The sequence below is a fragment of the Rhea pennata genome, chromosome 9, assembly GCF_028389875.1.
Source record: "Rhea pennata isolate bPtePen1 chromosome 9, bPtePen1.pri, whole genome shotgun sequence".
Taxonomy (NCBI): Eukaryota; Metazoa; Chordata; class Aves; order Rheiformes; family Rheidae; genus Rhea; species Rhea pennata.
In genome coordinates this window covers 27,993,657-28,020,047 of record NC_084671.1, presented here as the reverse complement: position 1 = coordinate 28,020,047, position 26,391 = coordinate 27,993,657, and the positions used below count along the sequence as shown (strand labels likewise).

The 26,391-nt window shown below is 48.5% G+C and overlaps 1 protein-coding gene across 4 annotated transcripts; it reads right to left on the bottom strand.

Annotated features, from left to right (window-relative positions):
* Positions 1–8,342: 8,342 nt before the first annotated feature.
* Positions 8,343–25,866, bottom strand: DZIP1L (DAZ interacting zinc finger protein 1 like). 4 transcript variants are annotated; one of them, XM_062582640.1, is made up of 16 exons: positions 25,842–25,866; positions 20,893–21,447; positions 19,921–20,005; positions 19,535–19,665; positions 18,955–19,116; positions 18,490–18,627; positions 17,833–17,895; positions 17,223–17,363; positions 15,899–15,929; positions 14,968–15,018; positions 14,708–14,841; positions 13,212–13,371; positions 12,245–12,470; positions 11,268–11,443; positions 10,678–10,817; positions 8,343–9,595 (listed from the first exon to the last, which is right to left on the bottom strand). In XM_062582640.1, the coding sequence occupies exons 2-16, from the start codon at positions 21,394–21,396 to the stop codon at positions 9,425–9,427; spliced, it is 2,313 nt and encodes a 770-aa protein (XP_062438624.1). In that variant the 5' UTR covers positions 21,397–21,447; positions 25,842–25,866; the 3' UTR covers positions 8,343–9,424. The 4 variants fall into 4 exon arrangements, with proteins under 4 accessions (XP_062438624.1, XP_062438621.1, XP_062438623.1 ...); XM_062582637.1 differs by lacking the exon at positions 25,842–25,866 and adding an exon at positions 22,485–22,630; XM_062582639.1 differs by lacking the exon at positions 25,842–25,866 and adding an exon at positions 22,485–22,630 and having other exon boundaries at positions 13,227–13,371.
* Positions 25,867–26,391: the final 525 nt, after the last annotated feature.

Here is a 26,391-nt window from a genome sequence, read left to right as displayed (position 1 = left end):
TAACTGGTTATGAACACTGCTTTTACTTGACTGCTCACTGATATGCCCAGCATGAGGAAGTTTGTAACAAAAGTCACATCTTCTTGTGCTCTTAGGGTAGAACAGTTTGCTCATATTTCAAATATGAACTTCAATAGCCAGCGCCAGGATTCTGCCTTGTGTCATTTCCTAGTTCTTCTAATAGATTTGGATTCCCATTTCGTAACAGCTCAGAAGGAGTTAGTAGTTATATGGAAATCCATTGCAGACACTTAGATGTCTGTGACTGAAAACAAGAGAGTGAGATAGCGTATAAAAAAGAAGTTAAACCAAAATTATTGTGCTGCCTTGTTAAAATGGTCAAGTGCTTCTACAGCACAACAGATGATAAATACTTAAGACCAGTGTGTAAAAGCAATACTACCCCCACACCTTTTCATGCAATTGCGTAACGTCATCCTCTACTTTCTCGGAGCTTAGAGAGGTGAACACTCTCTTGTGACCTCGGTGTCCTTCGTTCATCAGAAAAAGCAATGCTTTGCTGAAATGGTGGTGTATCTTTGCTCTTGTTTTGCCATCTGATCTTATCACAGCAGGCTGAATAGCAAAAGTAATCATCAGGTAGTCTCCTCTATTATTTTCATGTGTATTTTAAGTAAATCCAGGTGTCTCCTGAGTGTGGCCAGTGCATATAGATCCTGTAGTGACAGGATTTTCTTCCCCAGCCACTATCTCTATGCAGATACATCTTTGCTTTGCTGGTTGTTGTATGACGCTCATCTGCTGTGATATTTAAGCTGATTTATGTTACTTAGACATTTGTTATTACCCGTGACACCAAAGTGTATTTATTTCTTCTGATCTCATCAGGGAATATACATAATCCATTGTTATTACTATGCTTGATATTTGCTGTAATAGCTGAAAACCTCTGTGTGCTACTGGTGTTCCTGCAGATGTCATCTTTAATGAAGCTAGAAGAATTTCTCATTTAGAATTAATTAGAGTTACATCTGGAGCAGAAATCCCGGGGAGCATTAGTTTTCTTGTGTTAATTCTTCCCCAAATTATGTGAATATTAACTCTTCAATGGCACACTGCCTCTTCTAGCCAATCCACCCAAGAAGATGTGTATTTGAAGGTGAAGGATGGGAGGGGCGTGCTGTGCACTGCATTAGCCAGCCCTCCCACCTAGTTCCAGGGCACATTCTAGTGAAGCTCTCAAAAATGCCTGTTTGCAGAGTGCTGGGTACTGAGGAATAAGATAAATAGAGAAAAAAAGTTCCAAAACCTCTGAAGTAGCCATTTTGATAGATGTATGCAAAGGATTTTTGCTTCTCTTGCTGTAGTAAGTTCCCTGCAGGATTTCACCAGTACTATTGGTCTGGAGAAACACTGATTTTCCCTTAAGTGCATTCACATTCTAGAGAGATCAGAAGTTAGAGATGAACATTTCCCCAGAGTTTGATCTTTGCTGCCTAGCAAGCATCTCCTGTGGCTTGTGTGAATAGCAGGGGCTGGCCGTCCTGCTCAACACCAGCGCTCTCAGTCAGCACCGAACTGCACCCACCAGCTGTACTGTACCCACCATCCATTGCCACCAGTTCTCCACCCGCAGGTGGAGATGCAGCTCCAGCATGAGTCCAGGAGATGAGGAGACTCTGTCCTGGGGCATGTCAGTGACAGGATGAAGGAACACATGGTGTGGAATAGCACAGGTGGCAAGCGGGCAATGCTGGGGGTCGATGGGTCAGAGAAGACAGCCACCATGTAGAGTTCTGTGAAGAGCTTCCTTTCTCACAAAGGGTTGGTCCCACCTTGGTCTGGCCACCCCAGTTGAATCACTACTGCTGTTGATGTGAGGGCCAGTCCCTCCCTTCAGGAGAACCTGACCATTTTATAAAAGACAACAGCTTAGTTGTGCAGTTCTAAATGATCTACAAAAAATAAAATAAATAAAAAAATCTATTCAATGGGTTTTTCCCCATTTCTCAGTAAAGATGTAGCTTTTCTGCCCTTTTTTTGCATGCTGGATTTACTTTATTTTGTTTTATTTTGGTCTTTTTGGTTTGTTTATTTTTTGTACTTGAATATTAAAAAAGGAAAAGTCTTTAAGACTCAAAATCACTGTTTTCATTTGTTCTTTCCTCGTCATCAACAGAAGCCACAAATTTGCCTGGATTCTGCAGTTTCTTGGGAGTGCTATGGACAAGCATGGGTGGCTGAGGGGAAGTTTTTTTTTCCCCCCTTTATAAACTATGAAAAACAATATAATTTATAATGTCAGATTTTTCCAGAATTTCTTTTCTGCTTCTTTGTTTTTCATTTTGCAAAGTCAGTTTTCTTTAGAGAGGGTGCTATGAATACTGTAAGAATACTGTCCAGGATCATCTTTATATTAGAAAGAGCTGGTATAGATCCTGGAGTGCGTATCAAAATCTGCCATCTCAGCTTCCAGAAGCTTAATAACTTAACGATTGGATCAGATCCCGGTAGGTGTCAGTTTAAAATCCAGAATAATGCTGCAAGAAATCTAAAAGTCTTAATGTAGCCCATCACCCGGACAATAAAACATGTTCATACCTTCTATTAAAAAGCAGTAAGTCATCTATTCATGGATGGCTCTTTCGCCCTGTAAGCACATGGAGATCCCGCAACACAAACCATGAGAGGTTTCTGCTGCTAGGGGAGCTGCAGATGGCTGCTAGGTCCCATTATGGCTTGGATTTTCCAGCTGAAAAATCAAGGAATTACCACCTATTATGCTGGAAATCGCAAGTTATAACCTCCAAATAATTAGTTTGACCCTTTCATCTGTCAATTACTGGTAAGGATCACCCTTTTTTAACTACTAGAAACAATCAAGCTCTCATTTTTCTACCATTAGTGATAATCTTAGACAGAAATAATATCAGAAGAGAAGTTAAATAAGCGTCAGGAGACCCCAACTCACTGAGGCAATGAAATCACAGATCCTTGCTCAGAAAACATTAAGTTTGTATTTAAAAATATGCAAGCAAACTTTTTCCCTGAGCTCGCTGGGCTTACTGAGAAGGAAAGTTAGGCAAGCATGTGGGCCTTTTGGGGTCTGGGGCCACTCTAGTTGGTTCAACATCTGCTTGACTTTCAAGGTAGTTATTAAATACTTCTAAATGCTTCACTGTTCTTAGGAGAGCAAAAAAAAAAAAAAAATCGCTGGTATGCTCTCACTCCTGCCAGCTTCCACTGGAAAGCGACTGAAAAGCATGGGAATGTTTAATTTAGATAGGAAACACATAAGTGGTGGTTATGTAGAGGTACACAGGTTAACGAATAATACAGAAAGCTAGAAAATTTTGAAATACGGGCTTCTGAGTGCATTAGAACAAAAGGGGACACGCACAAAATCACAAGGGAACATCTTTGAAAGTTATGTTTTCTTTTTATGCAGCAGAAACACTCTGACAAACTCGCTGAACTGACTCTCTCTCAGTTTCACTTAGGTGTGAGTGAGCGTAGAGATAACCAGACTGCAGGCCGGAACACTACGGAGAAAGGCAGGGAGCCGAAGCAGAGCTGTATCCAGGAATTTCACACGAGTGAATAAAAGCAAACAGGAGCAGAGGCCGTGGCCAAGCAAGGCCATTTGTAGAGATGAAAAGCTGCCCTGGAGATCAGAGTTATCTGAAGTTATTTCCTGGGTTCAGCTGCTGATTTGTACCGTGGTGAAGGGGTCCATCACCCGGAGGATGCCGTAGGGTTACGGTCCTTGCTGCGTCCAGAGCCCTGTGTTTAGTGCTAAGCACCCGCCGCATGGACACGAGAAACACCAGGACATACAAACTGCCAGGGGAGCGCCCCGAAGCCACCCACTCAAAACACAGCCTCAATACCCCGTGTTGTGCCTGGCTCCCTGACCAGGGCTGCAGGGAGGCACCACCTTGCCCCAGAGTGGGAATTTAGGCTCTGAAATCTGGCACTGATGCCAAACGGAGCTGCTCAGAGGAGAGCTGCACAGCTTTTACCCAGCCGCCCAGCGGGAAGCACACTCGCGGAGCATGCAGGGCCCCATCGAGGCACTGCAGAACAAACCTCTCACCACCCCGCTTTGCCGTCTGGTTCCACTTTGGGAGCGGTAGTTAGATATTTTCCGGGCCAAACTGCGGAGGGGGGCATGAGCAGGATGTGCTAGCTTGCTGGTTCGAGCATTTGTACAGCAATAATCAGCTCCTAGTCCCAGACTTTACTCAACCAAATGCTTCCATGGGCACAACTCTTCCAGATCCCTTGGCCGCTGATGATAAATCAGATGTTTCCTCCTAGGTTGTCACTAGTGAAGGAGGGAAGACCTCCTTCCAATTACTTTGCCTCTATAGGCATTGAACTGGAGGGCAAAAGACCAATTTGGTAGCTCCTGAAGGGCTGAGAGAGGAGAGTCAGGGAAATTTTGGTTAAACTTTCATGTGCACAGCCCTTCTGAAAGGGTTTTGTTTCCATAAATTTGATCATCCAGTGAAAATATATATACTGTTTCAGGGCAGCTAATTAAATATAGTCTTGTCTAATAAAACACATGGTGAAAAGCTTGAGTGCATTATCTCCCAGTAGAGCTCTATATATGTTCTTTCTGAGCTTCTGGAACATTTATAACTACTTGAGAGCATGGCAGATTTGCATGGACTTTGACCAAGGGAAGCAAAGACCCGTATCAGAAGCTACAAATTGGACTATGAGATAAGAACTCTCCTGAAATCTATATGCAATTAAAAGCCCAATCTTCCTTCCTATAGTGACAAGGTTATTGCTTTTATATAGCTGAACAGAGATGAATGAGTCTACGGATTAATAGCACTAAGATTTATGACACTGTGCTTGCCCCAAATATTATGGGAGAATAGCTTTCTGGGTGAGATATTCCAGCTGAATAAATTTGATAGGATTTTTCTTTTCCTTTTTTTTTCTTCAGCTGTGTATTATTTGGGAGAATCGTGCTCCATTCAGAGATCATTAGTGTTGTGCTTTGATTAGCTGCTAATTGTCCTACACACACTCATGCTTTATAAAAGTACAATCAATAGATCCAGTTTTACAAAGATAAATGTCATTGAGAAAAAAACAAAATGCAAAACACCTTCTTTTGAACTGCATTAGACTCCAGTGATACTGCACTCCGGGCAAAGGCTTGGCTCACCGATCTCGCTGGAGTTGTGCCGCTTTGTCCCCCATGGGAAATGGGTCGTTAATACATCCCATGTATATCCTAAATGGTAGGACCGTAGCTTACAATGTCTGTAATCTGGAAGCTAACTGAGCAGAGGTCAGCTAGATTAGCATTAGCCAGGCCTTAGGTTTCTCTTGGACCCTTTCATTTGTCATGGTAGTGCAAATAGGTACTCTGCAGATAGGAACCCGATTTCTGTGATTTCTCTTTCTTAAGTTGGCCAGTTCCTTATGTTTCTGATTCTGAACGTGTTTTCCTGTTCCCTCTGGAGAGGGGATGAAGCAAGGGGAGACATTTTTTTTAGTGAGAGACACTAGGTTTTAGGAAAAACTTCACAACATGGAAGAAATCTGGCCAGGCTTGTAGAGCCTTTATCAGGCCCACACTGCCCTTATGTGAAGAAGTATCATGTGGTAAGCTATGTCCAAAGTCAAATAAATCACCGTTCCATCATAGCTGTGATGGAGCAGTAAAAGAGAGTAGGGTCCTAGGTCCTATGGGCCAATATGGCAAGTAAGCAGCAGGATTTTGAACACCTGCTTGCAGATGTCTAGCAGAGCTGTGACTTCACTGAAGTGAAAACAAGGTCAAAAATTTAGGTGGTGAAAAATCAAGCCTTTTTAGTTTGCAGGAACCTAAGGGAGCAGTTTGGTAATGAGAGGAGCAGGATTGCATGACCAGGGGAGTCACAGGTCAGGGCAGAGAGGTGAGGACAGTGCTGCTTGCAGTGGAGGAAATATAAAACTGAGGCACGAGGCACGCCCTGGTTAAGGTACAGGTACTGACCGCACATATCCAGGCCCCGGTACACCAAATCATGCAGTGATGCTAGAGTTTTAATTTCCATCGTTTAATGAAACTATGTTTTTTTTAACCCTTCAGGAAAGGTCTCTGTGTGTTAAGGAACGTGGAGGAGTCTTTCCAAGCGCCAGCACCTGGGAGGGCTTCAGGTCTTTTCTGACAATTCAAGTAGGCATCTGAGTTTTGAGCATGGCTTAGTGCCTCCACCCTCATGCAACCAGCTGTATCCTGGTGCTGAGCCCTCCCCCCCCCCCCCCCCCAAAAAAAAAAAAATCTACTCTCTTTCATAGATTCAACCTAGCTCTCACCACTCTCACTGTGACCATCTAGCACGCAACAGCCATGGTGCACAGTAACTCCATGGCAGTGGGCAGGATTTGACCTACATCCAGCAGAAACGGTGGAGGAACAGGTGCAAAGGCACGAGAGAGCAGAGAGGTAGTTTCAGGCCCCGCGAGGTAGTGACGGACACAGCAGGGTAGGGGCAGGCCACGTGCATCACTGCTTCGTGGCACCCGTGGTTTGCACAGGCCGTCCCTGTTCATGGCAGCGCTGCCTTCTTGCCTCCGCATTGCTTTTGCTGTTAACAAAGTCACGTTGGCTCGTGTTGTTGCAGCATCTCGTCTTTACAGAGAGAAGCAAATTCATTTTGGACTCAGCTTTTGTTCGACAATGGGAGAACTCCCATGGGAGAAGCTGAATTTGTTTTCTTAATGCTGTTACAAATAAATCTTTGTGCAAAGGAATTATCAGGACACCTGTCTGTCTATTTACGCTCGACTCCAAGTGAGAGCCCCCCGCTTCTGACTTTCTCTTCCACTGCACACTTTAAACTGGCTTTGTTTTGTTTGGCTTTGTTTTTTAATTCCCTCGGACGCAGTAATCCGTCTGCTAGGGGAGCTTCCCTTCTGTTCTCCGCTGCTTCTTCATTGTGTAGCATGTCAAGAGCACTCAGCAATGCTAACGGGCACTAGCCTAGCGACGGGCACCCTGTGATGTAGCCCAATTTGGCATCATCAAGTAAAGGTTAAAAAACACAGCACCGTAAGGGATAAAAAAGAAGGTTCTTTTCTGGAGAAGGATTCCATAAAAAAAAAAAAAAAATTGTCTAAAATCTTCCTTTCTGACAGAGGGAAGGCAAGAGCACTTGATGCAAAAGCCCTGCTTCCCTGCTCATGGAGCTGGTGGCTTTGGAAGCTCTTCTCCCCCACCTCTTTTCCTCTCTGACACAATGTCTGGAGACATAGCCTGTCACCTGGGATAGCCCAAGCGCCTTACTGAATCTTTACGGCTCTCCTGCACCCACAGTGCATTTTCTGAGGTGTACCTAGCTGCAGCTTGTAGCACATGGGGAGCAAGTTTCTCCAGTTTGCTGGCTCAAAATGTCCTATTTGAAACAAAAATGACTTGTCAGTATATCTATTCATATATTCAGAGTTAATCACTTCCTGCTCAAATAAATTAAACTCAGTCAAAGCTTAGCAATATAAAATAAGCTGTGGCAGTCTCTGATATGCAGTGACCCTCTTCTAAATCTCCTAAAACCCACCAGACACTGGTGTTCATCTTTAGCCCAAAAACTCTGACCAGTTGCAGCTTTCAGGAAGAAAAACAGTAAAATCAGACTACCAGACTGTGCTTTTAAAGAGGCACCAGGCAATGCTTGCGGAGCTGGGTGTCGCTTCCCAAAGTCCCATACCATCATTCGGTCCCCGCTGAAGGACATTGCGACCTGTAGGCACGCTCAGTTAGCATAGCCCGAGCTCCCCCCCAGGGCTCATGGATTAACAGGAGACAGTGGAGGACGCAGGCGGCCGAGGGATGCAAGCGGGAGATGGGGCTGAGGCTCGTGCTTATCCTCATGCTGCCTCCCATGACACCAGCAACAAGTCCAGAGACAAAAATCAGCAATAGGGGAAACCCAGGCTCTGAACCTGGTAGGGCACTTGTTCTGCCTGTCTCTTAGCAGAAGGCTGACAGGCATTTTCAGAGTTTCCCCAAACTCAGGAGACGTTTTTCTTCACCTTTTTCTGGTGTTTTTTGCTCATATCTGGGCTCTCAGTTGAGTGCATGAAGCTGACTGCAGCAGCTAGCTTTTCGTCACCCCTACGCACAGAAGAGGTGAACACTCCTTCCCCCCCCAAGCCTGTACTATATATATATATATATATATATATATATATATATATATATATATCAGTACAAGGTCCAGATACCCCTTCCAGCAGCCTGAAGAGGGTGAACCATATTTTTTTTTTTTAAAAAAAAGAAAAGACATTGATGAATCAATCCAGTTTCAGTTAATTTCTTAAAATCAGTATTCGTTATGATCAACACTAACGAAAAAGAAAAATGTCTTTTAAATTATATTGTATTGTAAACTTAATGAATAACACAAATCAGTCAGAGTTCTTATTTAAAACTGAAAGACTGAAGTGGAAAGATTCCCTTTCAAAGTTTCGAGGTATGCAGTATATGGAGACATACTATATATACAGAGCACACACGTGGACGCATACATACACAGGGATGTGTGCATATACATTTATGCGTATCTGCAGTCACCTATCTGGAAGGCACTTTGGCCATTCAGTGAAGTGAAATGAATTCACTTTGCTGTTCTGCTCAGCAGTGGCTGGCCTTTCTGGCCCGTAACATTAAATTCCCCACAAACATGAAGTTTTAGCCAATGCTAGGGTGGGTTGTGAAGTGTCAGGAAAAAAAAAAAAATCGCACCGTTGTATTTTTCAAACTTACAAACTTTTGGCCTCTGTAAGGATCCAGATTGTCTCATGCACAGCTACAAATGTAAAAAATAGAGAGATTTAGGAAAACGCACTTCATTTATATGGATAAATGCTATAAGTAGAACCTGACTGATGTGATGCCTATAATCAAACAGGCAAATAATCAGCTTTTGGATAGGACTCTGCTTGATGGACGGTTTAAAAAAAATGAAATAGGCACATTCAAGGGTCAGGCTGTGACCACGGTGGAGAACAGGGACAGCAAGAGCTATCTCAACAGCCAGTGAGAGCTGCTGGTGCTCTCCAGGCTCGTGGCACCCTACGACGGGCTCTGTGCCGTGTTATAACTCATGCAGACACGTGCACAAGGGGAAGGCAGAAATCGCTGCTGCTCTCCTGGTCACAAAGCCCTTGGTTGGAACGACAGCACCTGGCCAGGGAGGATGCAAACCTTGTGTCTCTTGAGAAGCCCCAATATTGGGGTAATTTGCTTTCAACCTGGAAAGAGAAACTGCTGCAGCCCGGGCAGCAGCCGGCGGAGGCTGCCGAGCGGTGGCTGCCTGTTCCTGGTCTTGTGGCACCATCAAGTGGCTGCTGGCTCCTGCGGAGGACTGTCATTTCTCCTCCTGTGTCACCTTGCAGCGAGGCTCCCCAGGGCAATGGGGCAGTCCTGCCAGTGGGGCGGGGGGGGTGGAAATCACCAACCCCTGGTCCCCGCACTGCCCGAGCTCCAGGCGCTGGTGACGGGGGAACCTGCCGAATCGCAGCCGAGCCTCGCCGCCGGCCGTCGCCGGCCCTCCGGCGGCTCCCGGGGTGCCACGAGGTCCTCCAGGGAGGATGTATCCAGGTCAGTGATGTCCTCCACAACCTGGATGGGGAACGTGAGGGAGATGTGGTGAGGGGAACGGCAGTGTCAGGCCACACGTGGCATTTGCACCCAGAGCCCCGTACGAGTGAGTCGAAAGCAACTGGAATTTGTGCTGCCTTTTTTGCTGGGTTTTTTTTTTTTTTTTTTTTTTTTGCAGGTCAGAGGCTGCACAGAGCTGGCAGCTTGGGTGCCCAGGGATGGGCTGTGGGTGCAGGGGCCCAAGGGTGGACGCAGGAAGGGATGAGCTGCTTCACTGCTTTTCTGGGGCTATTTCCTGATTTATCTCATGATGCATCTGTGTGACAACCAGATGCACCAGGTTTAGTGCCCTTCATTCTAACTTTTCGTAATTCTTACATTGGTCAGACCCATTCTCTGTTTTTCTCTGAATTGCAACTTGTTCCACAAATGTCATGCTTTCTTTTCTCTTTTCTTTTCTTAAAAAGAAATTTGCTAGAGGAAGGCCCAAAATTTCATTCTCACTGCAATGAAAAAAAAAATTTTTTTGTTTTTGTACTGGGCCTTTCTTGGGTGAAGTCCTTCTCCTTTTTTTCCTCCCTAAAAAAGCAATTTGATTCCAACACTGCCATTACTTTAATTACATCAACTCTCCCCCATAAATTGAGGTTACATTTAAGTCCTGGTTTAGTAATTTAATAATTTCACCATTGCATCGCTCCAATTATCTCTGCATTTGTTCCAGAGACCTTTTCACATTTTGGTTCTCTAGCATTTACTGTTGTTCTTCCAATTGCATGAATCCTGATTTTTCCTGAAGGGGGTCACTGGACCCTCTTTGGCTAGGGGAAGGACATTTCTGTTGCTGGAGAAAGGGGCCAAGCATCACGTCTCTGTCACTGCCTGAACTCCTTGCTGCACAGACTGTGTCCTATGACACTATGCTAAGAAAGGGGAAAACATTTTTTTTTCTCTAAAATTGTGTTAAAAAGCATCACTGTGTCTAAATCTAAATCCAGATCTTCAAGGCTCATTGGGAAAGGGGGTGGTTGTGAAGGCAAGCATTTTACTATGGATGTCCTCAGGCTTTCCCCCCCGCCTCTCTCTGTTGTTTTGGGTAGTACCTGCAGTTTCTTGGTGGGCTGGCTGGCTTTGGGGGACCCAGAGCTTCTCTCAGGGAAGAGTTTCACACCCCCGGCTGGTTTCCGTGCTGTTGTGTCCAGGCGTCTCTCCAAGACCTTCACCACGGCAGACACAGTTGTCCCTGCACAGGGCACAGAAGGTTAAAATGGGAGCCCTGGAGCCAGACAATCACACAGCGAGTCCTGCTCAGCACAGTTCAGCTGCTACCCACCACCGCTGGTGGGAAGGGGTGGTGTCGCAGGCCTCCAGGCAGGGCCAGAAGTTGCCAAAGGATAAAGCTACCAGCACCTCTTCACCAGTCCTAGCACGAGGATAGAGAATTTAGACTTCTCCCTCTTCAGCCCCAGCAATAAAGTGACACAGTGGCACCAGAAGTACCATCCAGGCCTGTCCCTGCAGAGTTGTCCTGACATTAAAACAGCCACCCATCATGGGCCCAGAGTGCAGAGCACATTGAGACCACGTGCCCACAGCCATGGCACTGACCACAGCAGAGATGGCTGGAGGCGCCATTCAAATTAATGGGCAGTTATTAGGCATGACCTACAGCAGTTGCTATGACCAGCAGTACCTGGGCCAGCTGTTTCCTCTGGTGAATCCAGGGCAGACTCATCAGATTCGGTGTCATCATCTGGCATCATTTTTGAGGGCATTTGTTCTTTCTGCGTGCTCGTGGGAGGTCTCAGCTTCGTGGGGGACAGGCCAGCCTGCTCCCATCCCAGTGTCACTTCTGAGCGGGCACGTGGGCTGCAGCAGGGTGCACAGAGAGAGATGGGTCAGCTGGGGCTGTATCCCACACAGCTGGGGCTGGAGGGCTCAGACTCAAGGCAGGCAGGGCACCCAGCTCTTGGACACTGCACACAGCAGGAGACAAGTGCTCATCACCAGACCCACAACACAGAGGGGAAAAAAACTAGACCTGTTGCCTCTAGTACCTCCAGCCACCAGCTCCTGCACTGGATACGTGGAAGTCCTGTGACAGTCTGGGGGCTGTAATGATCTGTCCTCAAGCAGGGCATTGCATGGAGATGCATCCTGTTTCTTGCTGCCACGGACAAATCAGTCGCACCTGCCTACTGCAAGCTCTTTCCTTCTGGCCTCTCCAACAGATACTCAAACCCAAGTTCACATACCTGCCTTGTGTTTAGACCTTGCTTGGGTTGAGTTTAAGACCTATATCTGGCTTCCTCTTTCCTCCTGGAGTAAAGTAGTAATTCTTTCTTCACCTGTTCTCCCAAAACCCAAGAGAATTTCCTCATCCCCTCAAAGCCTAACACAAGCGTAAAACGCCCCATGTTTACCTCCAGCACTACAGGGTGGGATACAAAACTTAAGGTCTGACTTTACTGGGTTGCATGAGTCAGCCCAAAGGGGCAGGGAAACTCCTTTTCCAAACAGATCTTTCTAAGGTGTCACATCACCCACTAGTCAGCAGTTCCCGGGAACATTTGTGTTTGTATAGCACCTAGCACAGCTTGGGCCAGGCTTGTGACTAAGGGTCCTGGGCTCTCACACCCAAAGGAGACCAAAGGAGACAGTGGGACTCACCTTGGCTGTGGGACAGGTCCCAGGTGAGGGTTTGCTGGGTTGCTGGCCTTAAGGGTCTGGGTGGTCCTTGGGAGTGTCCCTGGAGAGCTGTGGGGGGTGCGGGCTCTGCTCCGAGGAGCCGGCCGGGGGGCTGCTGAGGCCCCAGGCTGTAGTGCAGCTAGCTTCACCACAGGCTGCGAAGATGGTGGTGACCAGCGAAGTGGCCAGGGGCTCTTTTGGCTTTTAACTGTAAGGTGATATTAAGAGCAAGAAAAAATCGTTACCTACCACCGGTCTTGTGCGTGCAGCTCCTGGGGGAGCCACGCTACCCACCTGGCCTGAGGAAGCAACACTGGGTAGGAAAAAGGGAGAAAAAAGGATATGCAGAACAACGCTGAAGAGGATCCCCTGGCTCAGAATCTCCTGGGGGCCCCTTGGGCAGGGCCACACCACCCCCCTGCCCTTGCAGGCTGACAGACTGACTCTCCCCAGAGACACGCAGACAGACAAAGCCCCTGCCCAAGCTATTCAAGCAGCTCAGAATGGGAAGGGAGAAAAAGCAGGCTTAGGTAGACCTTTCCCACCACTCAACAGTCTGCTGGTAATCCTTGCAAAGCATCCCGTTCTTACGGGACCAGTTGGACTCTGTGACTTTTTGTAACCTCATTTCTTAGTGGCAAAATGACTCTCATTAAGTGTGAGCTTTTGGGTAGGTTAGGGATCTTTTAGGGGTCATCTTTGGGAAAGATGATATCTTTTGACCATGAAAGGCCAGCCCAGGCAGGGTCAGTAATGCAAAGAGCAGTTGCAAAGACTTATATCACCCTAAATGCCCTTTGCTGCCCTTTCTCCATCTCACTGCCCCACTGGCTGAGGGAACGGCAGCCCGCAGCCATGGGTAGATGGGGTCATGCAGCCCCTCTCTACATTTCTAGAAAGAACAGGAGATCACTTCACCTGAGATGACAGAGCTGTGCAGTGAAATTACCGTTGGGCTTCTCACTTTGCCTGACTTTCCACATGACTGCTCGGATTAACTTGTCCCTCAAGTGGAGGAGCTCTGGAAACCTCTCAGCCTTCTGCTGCTGCTGAATTCTGACCAGAGTTTGGAGGTTTTTGTAGGTCTGAGTTGAGATCCCCTTGGCAACCTAAAGCAGAGGGTAGCTGAGGGGCTTGACGTTGTTCTCCCACAGCATTATACACTGAAACATGCCCTCACCACCACTTCCCCTATCACACGAGCTTTCTGCAAGCTCCAAGCCCACTGAACCCACCTGAGCTGAGAAAGGTTGCAACAGGCCCAATACCGACCCTGTCCTTAGTACAGATGCTCTTATCCCATGCAAACAGGCTACTAAGAGGCTTTAGTCCTCTGCTTGCAAAGCCCTCCTCTGCTTTGGTAAATGACCACTGAGCAGTAAATCCAGCTATTTCAGGCAATTTCTAGCCTACAGAGTAAGTGCAAGCATGTCCACTTGGGAGGTATTTATAGCTCCAGCAGGTTTTGCGACTGTGAATATCCTGGGGCAGTAGAGATGTGAAATGATGAGAAAGTGAAGGAGGGTTGTATGCCTCTGGATCTGTTTTAAGATGTTTTAAGATACCTCAGATGCTCCTGACTCTCACAAATGCCCACCTCAGCCTTCCCTAATAACATGCTAGGGGAAGGAGGGGAAAGCCAGGGCCACAGCCTGTGTAAAATGAACCCAGGAGCACTCAGTTTCACTCTGGTCTCCTGTCAGAGGCTTTCACTCCTTAAAAGCACCTGCAGGAAACTATCACACAAGGAGTCATTAATTCACTCCTTTTTCTTTGTGCCTTCAGGACCTGCAAATCCCAATGGACAGAACACAAGCGCTGCCTTGCTCAGAAACATTGTCTGAGGGAGCAAGGGGTAGACGCTTAGGTCTTCAGCAGAGGTGCAGCCATGCGTGCTCACTGCTTTTGCACCAGCTCTGCGAGGTGCTAGGTGGTGGTGTTGCATCGCTAGGAGCTCAGGGAGACTTGCAGGAGATACTATTTAATATACTCGGCATGAAAAGGGCTTGGACTGTAAAAGTCCCCTTGAAATCCCCATGATACAGACTACTGTGCCCTTACGAACCCTCGTTTTACAAGGCATTTTCCTGAAAGACAGCAAGGCCTGGTTTATTTAGCATATGAATAACTGCTTGCAAAAAGGACTTGCTGGAGAGAGAGCTGTAACTGGCTTGAGCAGGAGGCAAGGTGGTGATACAGTCACACTCCTTGAGCAGAGACAGGAGCACCACATTGTATTGCCTGTGCCGTTGCTGCGTGGTTTGAGTTCCACCTTGCTATTTGCCTGCAACTATTCCGGACAGGGATTGTTTTACTACCTATTAGTGCAGGAAAAAAAAAAAAAAAAAAAAAAAAAAAAAAAAAAAGGCAGTCCAGAGTAGTCTTTATCTCGATGTACCCACTCAGGCCTGGCATTTCAGGATTGCAGTGCAAAAGCAGGCTTACCTTCCTCACACCCATGCTCTCCAGCTTCTCCTCCAACATCTCCTCCAGGATGGGCCGAAACTGCTTCAGGAGGTTGGGGTTTCTCCGAAGAGCTTCCAGGAGCCTCTGCTTCCCATGCAGGATATCCTCTGTGTCTGCAGTAAAACAAGGCCTGGGGAGTCAAGTGCTGACACCAGTGCAGTGATGTGCCCCAGCCTGCCAGGGAGGAGGCTGATGGGTCCCTTCAGCCCTTTGAGGACAGGGGTCCCACCAGTACCCACCTTCTTCTGATGACTCTTTTGCAGTCGCCACTTTGGGTGCTTCCCGGGTCACTGCACAGACAGAAAGGAGTCAGTGAGGGCTGAGAGAGAAACCAAGGGCCTGATGTGGGAGCAGACTTGGATCTCCAGCTTGTTCTTCATATAAGCAAAGAGCAGACACAGCTGTATCTTGGGGACCCAGCACTGGCTCGGGCCTGGTTACAAGCCCTTGGAGAACGTCCCTGAGGGAAACCTATTGGTGCTCGCAAACAGCCCTCTGCCACCCCTTGGGTCTGGAACGAGCAATACACCTGTTGGGTATTTTCTGTTAGGAGGGAAAAAAAGAAAAAAGCCTTAGAGATGCTTTTTTTTTTTTTTTTTTTTTTTTTTTTTTCCTGAAAAGTAGCAGACAGCAGCATCACACATCTGGGTTTGCTGCTGTGCTGCAGACATCACGGAGCTGAGAAGTCCCTGGGTTCTTATCCTGGCTCTTGATTAGAGAAAGCCCAGATAAACGAAGAAACCACAGTGTGTTTTGACTCCCTATTTTCATGCAAATAACTACTGGCATCATTTTGAAGGAGGCAGCAAGGGAAGGAAGAGGTCATTCATTTGTTGCGAGCTCCTGATTGAAATCCAACTCCTTTGGGGTATGTCTACAATGCAAAAGGCACCCGAGAGAGTTAGTTTTCTGCTAGTGAGCCAATTCTGTGGTCTGTGCTGTCGCAGCTGATATTAAAGGGTCTGGAAGAAGCTGCTCCAGGGTCACGTGGGTAGACGTACAGCCAGCTCCCTGCAACAGACACAGCATGTTTTCCTCACTTACTTGCCTGAACCAGCGAAGATATTGTAGATGGACAGCAAGAAGACAGTGTCTTCTGAATGGCTAGTGGCAACTACGGAAAATTTATCTAGCCCCAAACCGATTCACCTTAAAATAAATCATCATTACCTTCAGGTTTGCTTGCAGACAGCAGCTTTATCTGTAAAGAAATAGGCTAGGCATCATTCAAAGATCAGTTCTTTGTAATCTGGGGGTAACTTATCCTCTCTCAGTGGAATATTGCTGTTAAAAGCACCACGAAAGGAGAAAAAAAATAGTTCTATGACAAACAGAAGCACCAGGATAAAAGACTTTTTTTTTTTTTTTTTTTTTTTTTTTTTTGCTGAGACCACAATATAGCTTGTTCCTAGACAGACTCCCTGTTACCAGTGAGAAAGACCAGCTTCAGCTCTGTCCAACTGGTCAAGCCGAGTCAAAGACAATCCCATCAGCAGCCACAGTATGGGCATATGCATGAGAGCAGAGGCCTAAATTGGTCAAATACATCCACCAAATAACTTTTTCCTTGCAAACGAAGCGTACCTCCAAGGGGTCAGCCTAGGTTCTTCCTTTTCCCATAATGCAAATACTAGCACAGTGGATGCCGTCCTGTTACACCCACACATTATTCACAGGTCGGATAAAGACTAAACTATGCTCCAAATCACAACATGAAGTGTTGCGCTGGTGATCCAGCACCCTGGCGGCATGGTTCCTTTTGGCCAATATTCAAGTAACGTTTTGTGCTTAATGAGTGGGAGATAGACCCCAAAGTAGCAGAACATTATGCAATGAGCTTGAAGTAAGGCATAGGCTTAACTAAGTGTTTTAAGCCTGCTTAGAGTTAAAGAAACAAGTTCTGCTTAAATATTCTGATGAATCAAAATTCCCCACTTCTAGCCCCCACTCTATTTTAGCCTGAGCATTTTCGGGCTGTGAAGAAACCTGCAGAAACCTTCTTTATCTGGCAGGAGACTGAGACAAAGAAAGGGAGGCACAAGGATGGCGAAAAAGGAGAGTCAAGAAACGGGAAGAGGGATAAGTAAGGTGTACAATCCAGGCACTGCCTGGGGGTCCCTGCTGGGAAGCCCAGCACTAAGTCAGGAAAATACATCCAACATGTTTTTTTCTGACCATACTACATGTGTTGAACCTGCTTTTAGGGTCAGGCAGACTGGGTGGGGAGTGGAGTGCATTTCCCCGCTGACGGAGACAGCCTGGATGGATGGATCAAGCATCCTGGTATCACCAAGTCAGAGCCCATTCCAGGCCTGCCAGTATATATAACTGCCCACCATTTCCTGACACGATCTCTCCACCTTTCATCACCTTTCATTTCTCCAAGTTATGTTCCCAGATGGATGTGAGCAGCTTACATGAACATAACACCCAGGTCCTACAGGCAGGAGACACCACATACTGTAGCCAGGGTTGGAGCAATATTGCTACATACCATTTTCTCCTGTGACTTAATGACCTCAGTCTGGTCTCTAAGCCGGGCGCTGAGCGTGTCCATTTCCTGACGGAAGTGGTCTGTAACTGCCTGGTGGTCCTGGAACAGTGTGGCACGGAGCTTCTCGTTCTCGTTCTTCAGCTGAGAGGAATGAAAAGGGAACAAGAAGAGTTTAAGATGCTGAAATTAGCATCTTAACTGGGGAAACCAGTTGGGAAAACTGGGGAAACTCTTTAGGTTTTTGTTCATTGTTGAATTGCTAAAGCAACCTGAGGCCTGTTGGCAGACTCCTAGTGCTCTCTTTTCCCTCTGGATCACAACTCAATGTAAGTCTGAGTAGAACCTGACCTACAACTGCTGTTAGGGGCAGCACCCAGCAGTTATGGGGACATGTCCTCCCAAAGGCAACCATGACCTTGCAGAAGATGTACAGCTGACCTTGTGTCAGCAAGCTTGTGTCTTCTCATCAGCTGCAATTGGATATAGGTCCTCTTTCTCTGAGGAGACCTAATATCTCTGGGGTTTGGAGCTAAGATGGAGAAAAAGCAGGGAAGAGTCCAAGCCTTAGAGACCAAGCCCAGGAGCTCACAAGGAGGCTCGTGGCACTTACCTGGGCCTCCTGAGCCAGGTGTTCCCTCCGCAGCTCCTTCAGCTTCTGCTTCCACTCATCCCTCTGCCAAATTAAACACAAAGCTGTTTCCCTTCTCAGTCCACAGGCTGTGGGCTCCTCACTAACGGGGGCACCCAAACATGTCCATGCTTTGAGAAATCTAACTTTCCTTCAGGTCCTGGAGGACCTTCTGGCACTGTAATGGCAGTGCTGGGGAGCCTCAGAGCTGTCGCAGGCTTTTCCCAACCTTTTTGGTGTTCAGAGGCACCAAATGTGTTGAAGCTCCTGCTGCTTTAGCCCTTATAGAGGGAGATAATCAATACACAGCGGAGGAAATTTTTTTTTCTCTGGTACTTGAAATGCTTTTCCACATGGTGAGCTTCTGTAGAGATGGATTTCCTTGCAGGAAGCAGGTTCACCTGGGACTGGATCATGCCCTCTATACTCTTCAGGTCCCATGTTTGGGCTCAGTATGTCAGGTGCTGTCATTTAGTAGGAACTCATATGCTGGTCCCTTTTGCTAGCTGAACCCAAGTCGAGACTTCTGCTGATGCACACACTAGCAGATGTGCACAGAGGTGCACGAACACAGGTCCATCACCATCGAAATGCACCCCTGAGGGAGCATAACGAAGACACCTGCAATCCACTCCTCACCTGCACGTCCATCTTCTCTCGTACGTCCCGTAGCTCTGCCTGGGTCACGGCCCAGTGATGCTTCTCCTTGTAGTCATCATCCTGCAGGGTCCCCAGGTTGGACACTGTCACGTTTCTGGCCTGCAGCTCCTGCAGTTTCTGTAGTAGGAAGAAGAAGCAGCTGTTGGTGCCTCAGTGGGCTAAGGAGGGGAAGCAGCACAAGTGCTGCTCCTCCCACTTTGGGCAACCACTGCCTCTTTCCCCAAATCCCAGCGATGCACCAGGAGCATGGAAGGGAGGTTTCTCTGGGCTGTGAAATTGAGAAGCTGAAGCGAGAGCCTGTGGGGACCAGGTAGGGCAGCAAGCTTAGATGTCCCCAATGCTCTGCACCTCTCAACAAGACATGCACGAGGCTGGGTCATGTGCCCTGAGGCAAACTACGTCTCTTCCTCTGCTGTAGGATCTCACACCAGCACACTTGCTCACCCCTTCCACGGCACTGCTCCTGCTGGCGATGTCCTTGAATTCGGTGAGGAACAGCTGCCTCAAGCCATCCAGCTCTTGGTGGAGCTTTGTCCTCTCCTCCTCTTTCCACCTTTCAAAATCTCTTCTGCCCTCCTCTTCTCTCTGACGAGCTTTCTCTGTTTCCTAAAGGGAATGGTGGGGAGGGGGGAGAATCAGAGTTGGACATTTCCTGGCTGCAGAGCAGAAGCAGCAAGGCTGGGACACGGTTTGGGGCTTCTGCCTCAGCTTCAGTGATAGGAGCACCGACAACCTCAATACCCCAGTCACTGCTCGGAACTTAGACCGTGCCTGCACACCAAAGGAAGGTTAAGGTAGTACATCCTTCCACGGGCAGGCACTCCTACCTGTGTGTAACAGTGCTTATTTCCACATAACATTTCCCACGGGAATTTTCTGGGCAATATTTCCAAAGAAAATGATTCCCACTATAAAAAAAATTTTCGCTATATTTTTCATTTGTGCTTTAAAATTGCCCCACGTTCTCTCTCATCTCCTTCCTCCTCCCTCCTTCTTTTCCAAACAGTCAGCAACGCCCGCGCACCCGTACGTGCTCCCGGCGCAGTTTCTCCGCGTCTCTCTCCGCTTCCAGGCGCTGCTGCGTCTCCCTCAGTTTCACTTTCAGCTCCTGAATCTCATCCTCCATTTGCTCCACCTGCTTCTTCTGCTGCCTCTCTGCAAAGCCGAGGGAAACAGGGGCATGCTGAAAAGGGCATGCTTGCAAGGTCCTACTGCTGCGATTTTGCTTTGAGGGGCAAGGAGGGAAAAAATAATCTAATAAATGTTCACGGAAATACAGAAATGGGAACAGCACGATGTAAGCAGCTGCATTTAAACCCCCACAGTCACTCTCTATTTTCCAGCATCCACATCCGATAGGGAAAACCCTCCCATTAACAAAGTGAAGGGAGAAATTCTGCCTGTGCTCACCAGCCTCACTGGCTTCAGCGTGTCTGCGCTGAACATGGGCTTGGAGGAAGGAGTAGTTCACGAAGGCTTTATCGCAGAGCTGGCACTGGGGAGAGAAAGCAAGCCAGTGAGAGGACTTGCATCTGCAGACAGAAGCACTCCTCATGTCCCTGACCTAAGGGAAACAGGATTATTCTGCTAGTTTAAAGCGAAAGGGGAGATCCTAAGAGACTCGCCTAACACAGTAGCGGTATATTAGATCGCAGCTGTTAAGAGTGGCTCCTTCCTAAAGTCTAAGGACCACCAAACCCAGGAGCTTCTGGAAATCTTTCATAGGGCTGGAGGGTGTTTAAAGTCTCCCTGCCACGAGATGGCCTCCAGGACACAAGAATGTTTTAAGATCTCCCTCTGCACCCTCCTTCCTCAGTGATCTGGGCTGTTCTGACTACCTGCAGCTGACTTAGCGCTTCCCCAAAAAAGGAAACTTCCCTCTTGGCCAGCAAGGACTTTGCAATCACCATGAAGCTGCCACAGAGCAAACCCAGAGCAGATGTGATAAACGGGGAACTGGGAAAGCAGCAGGGCTGGCCACATTTTTCCTGGGGTCAAGGTGACCCGTGAAAAGCCCCCTTCTTTGGGCAGCAGCAGGTGCTCAGCTGGTTGCAGGTTTCAGGCAAAGCAAGCCTCGAGTTACCTGCAACATTGCTGGGCAGGAGAGGTGGGGTCCTGACGTGAGTCAGTGCAGGTAGCCAGCAGCAACCTTTCCCAGTAACTGCTTTGGTACCGGACTGACTTTATGCTCCACTAGCTGTAGTTTTATGGCCCTTACTGTTCCGTACACTCAGCTGGGCCATGAAACTTGTCTGATCCTGGCAACCCTCTGAGAGTCCAAAGACACCAGTGGGTTACAGATGCAGTGAGGAGCCTTGGGATGAGTTTTACAGCGGCTTTCCAAGACCCACAGGGACCCACTATCCCTTTTCCGCCGTGCACCTTGTGGTAGCTGTTAGCCCCAGCTTGCAAGAGGAGCTGCTGGGTGGCGATCAGCTTCTTGCGCCTCCTACTCTCCTCCTTCACCCCCCTGAGCTCCTCCGCCTGCCTCGCTGCCTCCTGCTTTGCACGGGTCAGCTCGTCGAGGGCAGCCTGGAGGCGCCCAGCCTGCAGGGTCAGCGCGGCGCTCAGGCTCTCCTGGCAGTGCAGCAGGTACTCGATGCTCAGCTGGGCCATCTTGAGCACCTTCAGCAGGACGGGGTCGACGGGCTGCCCGCAGGACGGGCACCGCTCCGAGTCCAGGTTGCAGAAGGTGACGCCGGCAATGTGCTCCTGGAGCGTGGCCACATCCAGCTCCCGGGCCACGCGCTCCACGTCGATGGCGCTGAACCGCCGCCAGTCCACGCTGGCCCGCCGGGGCTGGAACTGGAAGGGGCGGACTCCCACCAGACCGGCCAACGCGGCACCATCGGTGGCAGAGGGCAGTGGGGTGCCACAGCCTGGCATTGCCGGGGTGCCAGGCGGATGTGGCGGGTGGAAAGTATCTGCAAAAAAGGGCTGGAAAGCAAGAAGGATGCATTACAGCAAGCTGACTCCACCAGCCTGCACACACCTGCAGCATCATAGAACTTCTCAGAGCACATCCTACGTGAGAAAAAAAAACCAAAAAAATACCCTTCCTTTTCCTTCTTTATTCCTTCTTCTAACTTTTTCTTCAAATGAACAGAAACACCCATATTCCCCTTAAAGTAAGTTCTTGTTTTGTCTGCAAATTAAAATACCTTTCAGCTAGCCCTGCTGATATCCAGTCTTACTGGCTTACCTGCCTGCGGTTATGTCTAAAGTTTGTACCAACCCTTCTGTATTCAGCACCTACGGAAAACATTGAGGTTTCTAAATACGCTGTTAGTAGCGTAATAAATTGAATAATATCAAATCTGCTGGCCTGCGAGCCATGTCTGCATGCATATCCACGCAACAAACAGAGATACGGAGCATCTGTTCAACTCATTTCCCGCCCCCACCCCGAAAAATGGCATGCATAGCCCCACACTAAAATTTTGGCACATACTTGGTGCATAAATGGGTCAGTCTGCACATGCATGTATATGCTACAGCTGTATTACATGCTAGAGATCTCCTTATGCAAAATGGTATCTATTGTTTTTGCCAAATTTGGGGGGAAAAAAAAACTCTACCAGTTTATTGGTGTATTGCAATCAGAAGAATAACTAGAAGTCAATGAATACTAGTGATACTGCTTCTACTTTTTGCTTGTTTCCCTAGCTGTGCCCGAAACCATAATTACATAAGCATATTTAAACTGTACCATTTTAAACCTCTAACTGGCTCTATATGTGTCGTAGGCTGTGTAATGAGGACGTTGTCTAGAGGACGCTGTGAAATGCAGTTCAACTGAGAGCAAGCATCAGGCTTCTCTGAGTTAGTCTAGCTCCCCGTTTGCAGCTGCCCACCACGTGCTGATTTTCTGGCTGCTACCCCTACCTTTAGGCAGCTTTTTAGAAAATGCATAGCTTTTTAAAAATGCTTAGCTTTATTTAAAAAAAAATGCTCTTTGCTGGAAGGCTGCTTACCATGCTTTCGGGCGAGCCCGGCCGGGGCGCGGAGCAGAGCGGCCGCGCGCGGCCGGGTGCGCAGGGCGTTACTAGGTGTGCTGTGTACCGCAGCAACGCGCCTCCCCCGCCGGCCCGCGGCCGCACACGCGCGCTTTCCAGCGCCTTTTAGCTCTCCGCCCAACTTCTTCCTTTGCCTTTGCTCTCTTCTTTCCTTGCCTCAGCCCTGCAGGATGCAAGAAAGCCTTGGCGCCGGGCTGCCCTGCAAATCGGTTGTAGCTGCGCCCACGCCGCAGGGATGCCCAGCGCAAACGCGCTGCGAGCCTTCGGGAGCAGCTGCGCATCAGGGGGACACCGAGCTTAACCCTGGCTTTGCTTTAGGCTTTGGTTCGTTTTTCATCTTTTCTTTTGTATACCTAGAAAACACCCCATCAACAAGATCCTTCCCCAGTTTAAAAAAAAAAAATACTCAGGATCAGAGCTTCTACTCATGGTAAGGACAGGTTCACAACCCTGAGCTTCAAAATCCTGTTTGAACTCCTCTTGTATAGCCAGTAATTCTATCCAGAAAGGTCATTATTATTAATATTGCAGGTGATACACCTTTAGCAGCACTGTACTGTCTAACAACTCAAGTCATTGCATCAGATAAAGTCAACTGCATATATATATATATATATATATATATATATATGCATATAAAATTTGGGTATGTACCTATGTATGTATATAGGTGCCCAAATACATACAGAGAGAGAGACTCGTGGCTACAGGTTGCATAAATCTGCTAGGTCCTGCCACTCCGGGCAGGAGGTTTCCCTTGCAGCGCTGGGACCCCGGAGCCCTGGCCGGCAGCCCAGGGTGAACCCGGTCCGGGCAGCAGGCTGCTACGCAGAGCGGTGCAGCACTCTGTTTACTCACACGCCGTGAAACAGAAACTTCCAGGGAAAGCCTCTACGCCAGGGTTATCAGCTTCCTGCTGCTGCAGCTGCCTAGGGAGGAAACGGGACGGTTCCCATCTGGCAGAGAGAGCCACGGGCCTCCAAAGCTGTCCAGGCTGCACAATACTGATTTGCTCTTTCATGGGAAAACCTTGAGGAGTATCATATATGCAAATGCATATGTACCTTCCTGATGGATAGGGACAGGATCCACTCAGAGCGTAAATCCAGCACATCAGGGCTGGGCTGAATTTGCCATAGGAGAATTTGTCATGTGAGTTAGCTGCTCTTGGAAGGGTTATCCTATGGGGCAGCCCACGAAGGGAGATCCCACATCCCACCTCTCTGCTGCTGTCTGGAGTCAGGTCCTTAGCCAGGATCCCAGAACTGCTAGGGGGATATGCAATTTTATAAACCCTGCCCTGGGCAGGGTTGCCAGCTGACCTTGGAGCACCTTCCAGCACAGATCCTTCCTGCCATGGGCTGGCAAAGCAGAGGAGGAATCTACCTTTTGGAATAAAGCAGGAGGCATAAGAGCTAAACCTTTAGGCAAGTCCTAGCTGGGGAACCAGCCCTGCTCTGGCTGCAGTTCCACCCCCCTCTCCCCCAAGCAACCACCTCGCTCTCTGCCAGAGCACAAATTAAAGTCCCCTAACGACTTACTGCATGCCCCCAGGGCAGGTGCCATTGCACAACCTCGTTAATATTAACAACTTCTTCATGCACCAAAGGCAGTGGCATTTACCTCAGCCATCATCGCAGCCTTGTGGCTTTGCAGCGTGGCAGAGAACATCCTGTTGCCTGGCGTGTTTTCCCCTCCATTTTCTTCCAACACTTTCATGCATGGTGCCATGTATAACACCTAAGTCAGTGCCACCACGGCTTCAGTAGGACTTTGGTTGACACAATAAAACCAAAGCATCAGACAACCTGGGAACCTAGTTCCAAAGTTTTATTTCTTCTCTTCAGTTCTTACTTGAATATGCTCAGCTGGTGTAAATCAGTAAATGCATTTTGACTTCCATGGTGCAATGTTAATTTACTTCAGCTGACATGAAGGAGCTGTTGGGAAAAGGCTTCCCCATCACAGACAAGGGAAATTTGGCTATGACCTTCACTAGGACTAAGATTTTACTCGTATATGGTGAGGGCAGCAGCTTTGAGGGATACAGAGTCCATCATAAAGGTAGCAACCAGTACCAGGCAGAGTAACCTAAAGTTCAGGGAGCTCAGATACAACATTTCCACCCCACTGTGCAAAAAATGAGCTCCATCAAAATGCTGATAGAGCTGGCTTTCAGAAACTGTGATGAGCTTTCGTATCCCAGACTGGCAAACAGGTTAGGGGGCTGAAATAGTGCATGTCCTCATGACGAAAAAGCTGAAGACCAGTGTTTTTCCTGGGCTCCCTAGGAAGTAAACTTCAGCCCTTTCTTTGCAAAGGAAACTGTTTTCTATAAGGGCGGTTGGCTGGCAAAAGGGTCACCCTAAAGCTCCAGCCCTGCACTCAGCAGGGAGCCATGCAGCACAGAGACTTGCTGCTCTGGTGCAGCAGTGCAGGCAATCGTCAGGTGGAGGAGACACAGGTGGGATGCCAACTTCTCAACATCCCCAGCAGAAACCAGGCAGCGGAGGGATGCCAGGACGTTTGCTCTACCAGTTAACAGCTGTCGCGTGGTCCTCTTCTTTGCGACTCACAGCCTCCGGCAGGGAAATCTCATCCCTTTCCCATTTTCTCCCACCCTTCTCCACCTCCACCTTGAGGCCTCCCTCGCCTGTTTGAACATTTCATGGACTTCTTCACTCCCTACAAAGTGCCTCAGTTCACCTCATTGCCAGCATCCTTCTGCTCCCTTGCTTATTTGGGAGTTTGCAAATGTTGGGAAACGCCCTACCATGGAGCAGAGAGGTGTCAGGAGACCTGGACTCCTTGTGCGCAAACTGCGTGGGCAGCTTCCCTAGCTCCTCCGCACCCTGAATGACAGCAGCCTTCACCTCTCCCCCTTTCTCGGCCTCTCCTCTCACCAAAATCTGGTGTTCCCGACAGCAACATCGCTTTCAGCCTGGCTGCTGGGACTCGCTCTGAGTAGCAATGTCTTTCTCAGACAGATGCAGGGAGAACCTCCTCGCTTGAGAGCAGCGCTGAGACCGGCTGTGCTTATTGCTGGAGTCACTGGCGTTTTACTGCACGTCCCCACCGCGTACGCAGCCAAGGGAGAGCAGGCAGCCTGGGCACGACCAGCCCGCTAGGCAGATGACAGAGGAGCTAATACGTAACCAAGCAGAGCCTCGGAAATGCTTCTCTGCTGAGCTAATGCGAAAAGAAACCTCAAACAGTTCAAGTCGAAACACTTCCCCCAGCACTGTCCCTCCCTTGCATAGACACTGCCTTCATTTTCCCAGCTCTAGCAGGAGCAGAAAAGATGAAAATACTTACTTCTTCCCAGAGGGAGCAACTGCAGAGAGTCTACAAGGACAAGACCGATGAACGTGGACGGTCAGAAGTGGCTCAAAGCAGCCAGAGGGGCTGTCCAGAGCTGTGTGCGCAGCAGGGAGGGCTCTCCAGGCTGTAACCCTACACTCCTTCCCGCTATCTCCCCCCTGCCCCGGGAAATTCAAAGCCGTCCAGAAAAAGCTGCTCACGAGGCCAGATTCAGGAGAAACCTGCCTTCCTGCTAACGTAGCGCGCAGCAAAACCAAACCTCCGCGGGCAGCACCCCGGGGGGAACCCACCCCCCTCCCCCCCCCCCAAGAGAGAAGGGGCAAAATCCTCCCCCTGCGCCACACTGTTGGTCTGACAACCTGAAACACTCGGCCGGGCCCCGGTTGCCCTCACGCCGTTGCAGTTCGACTGACTTTGGCGGGGTTACTCAGGCTGACGCGGGGCTGGAGGGAGAGTCGCGTCCCGGCGCGGCGTTCAGCGCTCGTGGACCCGCTGTGTGCAGAAGGCTTCCTTTTTCCAGTTAATCTTGCCGTAATTTCTAGCC

Excerpts from the sequence above, each read along its gene's own strand:
- DZIP1L (XM_062582637.1), bottom strand. Across the intron at positions 19,117-19,534 it reads TGCGCCGGGAGCACGTACGG|GAAACAGAGAAAGCTCGTCA; the intron begins GTGCGCGGGCGT and ends CATTCCCTTTAG. Across the intron at positions 15,930-17,222 it reads TTAAGTCACAGGAGAAAATG|ATAAAGCTGCTGTCTGCAAG; the intron begins GTATGTAGCAAT and ends ATTTCTTTACAG.